This window comes from Bos grunniens, chromosome 14, assembly GCF_055505025.1.
Source record: "Bos grunniens cultivar Pamir isolate PY7600 chromosome 14, Bosgru_T2T1.0, whole genome shotgun sequence".
NCBI lineage: Eukaryota > Metazoa > Chordata > Mammalia > Artiodactyla > Bovidae > Bos > Bos grunniens.
In genome coordinates this window covers 35,226,162-35,232,161 of record NC_141178.1, presented here as the reverse complement: position 1 = coordinate 35,232,161, position 6,000 = coordinate 35,226,162, and the positions used below count along the sequence as shown (strand labels likewise).

The window sequence follows — 6,000 nt, the reverse complement described above, 5'->3', positions numbered from 1 at the left end:
CCTGTCCCCTTGTTGGAGAGTCTGGAACGTGCACAGAAGTGGACCTGGCATGTAAGGAGCAGCTTCAGATTACTTCCTCTTATCCCACTGACTTCTGGTCCAAAGGCACTTTTAGCGGTGCCTAAAGTGCCACTTCTGAGTCATCCTGAGTGCCAAGACCTCCATGCCCCATTTTCCTTGTTAGTCTGTGTGTGTGTGTGTGCTGGAGAGTGCTTGCAGTAATTAGTGGGTAGAGCCCAGGGTTGCTGCTCAACCTCCTATGATGCACAAGAATAACTTTCTGCCATTGTGTTGTAACAGTCCATCCACAACAAAGAATGATCCAACCCCAAAAGATGATTCCACTACGGTTGAGAAACTCTGGATTGAGAAGAATATCTATGGAGCACTCAATTTTTACCACACAAAGAACCTTGCTCTTTACATTTTTATCCCACATAGTTCTAACAGAAACCCACTGATGAAAATGTGATTCCCATTCTCAGATGAGGAATCTGAAGCTCAGAGAAATGGAATGGCAGTGGAAGGTCACAAATCTGGAAGGCAGCGGAAGGGACTGACCAGATTTCTCATTCCTTCTAACGTTCATTCCTTACCACAGAGTCCCCTGTTTCCACCGCCTCGCTCCTCTGTCCCTTTCATGTCCCACGTCACTGGCATGACTCAGGGTCTCCGGGGTCGATGTTGGCCCACAACCACTTCCAGTCCTTTAGGCTTCCTCTTTCTTTAGCAGACTCCTGCGTGGACACAGTACTAGTGCCTCCTAAGACAGGATGTATTACAGAAGCACCTGCCAGGCCTTTACTGTTAAACACAGCAGTTTGTTCATCTCATTCCTCTGAGGAACATAGGCTCCTCTTTTGCAGGCACTTCTGAAATAATGGCTGATTGTCAATGCAGATTACTTGATCAAAAAGAAACAGCCCCCTACCCAAAATAAAGCAAAAGTGTTCAAAGAGAGAGCATAGATGGGATTTTGGTCAAAATAGATCTGGTTTCAGCTACTTTCTTACTTGTACTTGCTTGTTTGTCCTGTCTTTTTTAACACTCTTTTAGCCATGCCATGTGGCATGTGGGATCTTAGTTCCCTGGCCAGGGATTGAACCCTTGCCTCCTACATTGGGAGCACAAAGTCTTAACCACTGGAACACCAGGAAAGTCCCTCTCCAGTTTCTGGTCCTTCATATTCTTTAACTCACTCTTTACTTGGTACATTCTAGCCACAAGGACCTTTCCCAGTTCCTCAAATGAACCCTCTTCTTTCTTCAGGGTGTCCCCTCATTCTCTTGCTTCTTCTGGAATGTGCTTCCTTCTACAGTGCATTTGGCTTTCACTTACCTCTTAGATGCCGTTTCTTAGAGACACCCTCCATTGACCTCCCCAACCTCAATCAGCCCCTCTTCTTTCATATCCCTTGCTGCTATTAGTAGTATATTCTTGGTGGTGTTTATTAGTATAATGACTATCTCCTCCCAAAGGGGAAAGACTTCTGTGAGGGCAAAGAGCATGTCAGCTTGGTTTACCAATGCTCTGCCCATAGTCTGTGTTGAAAAAGATGTTTAAATGAAAGAATAAATGACATTGGTCGATTCACTTAACCTTTATGGCTTTATCTATACAATGATGGTATTAATTTCAAATTTTTAAAAGTCATTAGAATGAAATATGGAGAAGGAAATGGCAGCCCACTCCAGTGTTCTTGCCTGGAGAATCCCAGGGACGGGGGAACCTGGTGGGCTGCTGTCTATGGGGTTGCACAGAGTTGGACACAACTGAAGAGACTTAGCAGAATGAAATAAGGGGACATATCTAAAGAGCCATGCATGCATACTTGTGTGCTCAGTCATGTTCGGCTCTTGCAATCCCATGGACTATAGCCTGCCAAGCTCTTCTGCCCATGGGATTCTTTAGGCAAGAATACTGGAGCTCCAGATTTGCTTTTACCCCTGACTCGGCTCTCCTTACTTTTGCTTTTCATGTTTTGGGAAAATTTTTGTGACTCTTTCCTTGCCACTGATTCCTGGTAAGAATCCTTCCTGAGTTCAGCTTTGCCCGTTCAGCCTGGGGACGCGTTACTGAAGGGAGGTGAACTTTCTATTACCTGTGGTTACAAATAGCTGTTATTTCAGCCCCAGGCAGGAATAATCTATACATACATTTCTAGAATGAACACAGCTACCGATGAATGGAGAATCCAATTGACTGATGAATCTAAGCACGTTTTCATTTATGGTGGATGGAGCTACAGTGTGCATCGTACTGTATCATGAGTTTCTCAGACTTCTTCTGTTGGTTTCTTAGAAACTGTGGAGCAGCACACAGTGGCCTGTCAAACTTGGGGAGCTGGCAGAGCAACTGGCTAGTCCTGAGGGTCTTCGCATAAAAGACAGGCAGGATCCTGGTCGGCTAGCAGCTCCATCTGAATGGTGAGTGAGTGCACAGGAAAGCGACTGCTGAGGACTTTCTCAATTTCTCTCTGAACCACCTGGCTCTCCCGGCTGGCTGCTGTTGATAAAGAACTGAGAGAGATTGGCACTGATTGCACACACACAGGCAACGGCTCATCTCCGGCTTCAAGTACTTTGTCTCTGCTGCTGGGGTAGGGCACAGGCAGTGCACTTGAAAGGAGCCATGATGGGTCTGACAATCAGCTACACTTATACAGACACAGCTGCAAAGCGCCCTGTCACTATGGGAACTTCCTGCCCACAGTCCTCTCTGGGGTCTGGCATCCCTAGGGGCTGAGTGTGACAGAGGAGATAAGCCATGAAAAAGCCAAGTCAGAACTATTGTTTCTTATACAGCCCTGCTCACTGGCTCCCTGGGTTCTCTGAGTTTTCACCCTTATATATAATCACAATTTATCTCAAGGATGGTGACAAGAGCCAGGAAACATTTAGAGCAGCAGCCTTCTCTGCTGTCTTTTTCTCCTTTCCCTAAAGGTATCAGGAGGCTGTGAAGTTCCCTCCATAGTAACCTGAGTGTTTACTCGATCCTTCCATTTGCAGTGAAATATTGGTGTAGGGGAGGCTGTAAATTCCCTGCAGCCAGACCCAAGCCTCTCAGCTGAGATGAGGATGTCTGAGAAAGCACAGTCCTCCAATGACTCTTCCTGTATCCTGCCTCTAAGTAACTTCATGAGTTATTTCTCAGCAGCCTAATATATCATTCTTGGTCTGAGCTGTCTCCCGAGCCATTGCCCATTTTCTCAGCCCTAGGATGTATCATGAGCAAAATCACCTTCTCCTTGACAAAGTAGTTTTTTAGGGTAAACCTCACATCCCAAGGGTTATCTCACATGGTTACAGAATTGCTAACCATCCAGTAATGGAACCACCATTAATTCTGACTAGTATATCTTTTACCTTTTTGGAATCTTAAGGATGGGACCTGTGTCTCCTTCACCTTTCTCTCTTTGATGCTAGGGTAAAACATCTCACACACTAAAGATAATCAGTGAAGGTTTCTTGTTAAATTCACCCCACTCCTTTAACCAATAGGACATCGAGTCAAACAGAATTTAAGGCCTTGAAGCTTGGTGGCTTTTTATCCTTTTATTCTACTCTCTAAAGCTCTACCTTCGACCTCCAGGGTGGTCATAAGTAGCACTGTTGCCATGATGACATTGGCATGGGGAAGGGGGTTTCAAAGGCCCTTGGTCACACAAAACACATTACAATTGTTTTGGCATGCAACAGACACTCAGGGCTGCTCCACCAAGAGGAGGGAAATTACAGACGTTATAGGATATGACTGAATTTTTGTCCAGGATGTTTACAAACTCACTGACCTGCAGCAGCGTGAACTGAGAGAATCACTTGGTTCATTGTTAGCAACCAGACATGCAAACTGCACAGACGCCACCCCATCCGCTGCTGAGATGAGCTCTTTCACGCCATTGTAGCTCAGGTGCGTTGGCACACCCGCGAAGAGGAGAGAACCGGAGGCCGGGGTTAGTAGGTTATCTCATGAAATATGGCTCAGTGCAAAGATTAATTGGGGCTGCAAAGTCCTTACTAAAATACTACCTTGCCCTCTCCATCTATGGTTTCTTTTTTTAAATGTTTACAAAAGCAGATTCACCTGTTTCAAAGGATTTGCCATCAGCCACAGGTTCACAAAGAGCATTTGCAGATTTTACTCTGCAACCATCAAGACAGTCATCACCCTTCACTTCCAGAGTGTATTATTTCCCCCAATTACATTTGTAATTATCTGGAAAGCAAAGTGAAATCCCGTGGGATTTGGTATTGAATAATCTTGGGTTGGCATTCTGACTACAACTATTGTGAATTTGACCCAGCACTTGGAACTAATCCTCAGAATATTTGTAGCAAAATAGGTATAATAAAAGCAATATATAGTTAACAGAGTCCTTTGGGGACTCTGAAAACATCTCAGAAAACATCTGTCTTTTGTAAACTCTAATGCTATACAATTGTTAGTTATCCAACCAGTCCCTTAGCGAACTATGATAATAGGAGATCCTAATGTTATAATACCATCTCATTATTCTGTCTGTAGAATTTCTATGATTTTAAGTACATTAGTAAGGGTTTACTATTCAATGACTCTCATCATTGTTTCTAGAGGAATGGTGTGGAACATGCATGAAGGTGGGGAGTTTGGCAGCCAGTCAGCTATGTTTTGGGGCTGAAGGAACTGGAGTATCTCTACCTGGATATGGGAAGGTGAAGGGAAGTAGAATTACCGTTTTCAAACATTGCAAGGATTGTCACAGAGATGATAGGATTTGAAAATATAAGGGCATTTGCTTTGGCTGGCTACAGAGAGAAAAACCAAGTCAATGGTTGGTTAAAATCATAAAAGGTATCAGGTTGATATAAGAATTTTTTGAAAATCAACTCAATTAGCACCACAGTGGTAAAGCCATTTGATGCTATAGGCAAATCTCTGTCAACTAAAGATGATCCAAATAGGATTCTGTAGGAAAATTTTCTAAGGATGAACATTTTTTAGCTGCCACTTCAATTATATACATACAACATAAACACCTGGTGTGTTGGTTGTAAATAAATATGCCTTGGCTCCATCAAAATTCTCCTAAAGAAAACATCTTCTGGATGAGGCTCTGAAATCTATATGCTTTCAGAGTGGCTCTTGACCTTGGATGTGCATTAGTGTCACCAGAGATTTAAGAAATCCCAATGACCAGGTTACACCCAAGACCAATTAAATCAGATTTTCTGGGGATAAGACCAGCATCAGCATTTTCTTAACTCATTTGTTGATTCTAACAGAGCCAAAGTAGAGAACCATTGCAGGAGTATTTACAAGCTACTGGGCACCACTGCTTGGAAGTGGTTCTCAAGCTTGCCTACATGTTAAAAAAAAAAAAAAAAAACATCAAAGCCAGCTTCTATTAAATCTGTCAAAATCTGTCAAGATCTATCAAGATCTATCAAGAGATCTATCAAGATCTCTGGGTCTAGGGCCTGGGCATAAGTATTTTTCAAAAGCTTCTTGGATGATTGTAATGAGCTGCCAGTTTAGAACCACTTTCTTAAAGGGAATAGGGAATCCTTAACCCTCCTTTTTCAGGGTTTAAGAACCTTGCTCATAGGGATTCCCTCCTTGGAGCTAACTTAAAATTCAGTACAGTTTGAGTTTAGTTTTATCCCATTTTATATCTTTTCATAGAACAAACAGCTGGTCAACATGATTTTTTACTCTATGAGCGCCACAAAGCTCGGAGTACTAGAAACAAAGAAATTCTTATCTCAGATTAGCCATAGAATGTGCATATAGTCATGGGTGAAAATGTTACACAATAATAAAATAATTAATAATATTAGCACCTTTATTGAGAACCTACTATAGGCCAAGGTTTGCACTAAGCACTTTCTAGTAATGATCTTATTTAATAGTTATAAAACTTTAAGATCTAATCAGTGTTAGAACTGTTTGACTGGAGAAGAAATTGGGAGTCAGAAGGGTTAAGAAGAATTTGTAAGGCCACATGGGTAAGTGGGATGCCAG

At 42.7% G+C, this 6,000-nt stretch overlaps 1 protein-coding gene across 1 annotated transcript in view; it reads right to left on the bottom strand.

Moving 5' to 3' along the window:
• Positions 1–992: 992 nt before the first annotated feature.
• Positions 993–6,000, bottom strand: part of SLC30A8 (solute carrier family 30 member 8) — a 41,226-nt gene continuing 36,218 nt past the window's right edge. The window contains 4 exon segments of the mRNA XM_086335648.1: positions 993–2,505; positions 3,791–3,852; positions 3,854–3,904; positions 4,004–4,016. Of these exon segments, the coding sequence (XP_086191774.1) occupies positions 2,360–2,505; positions 3,791–3,852; positions 3,854–3,904; positions 4,004–4,016 (272 nt within the window). The 3' untranslated portion in view covers positions 993–2,359.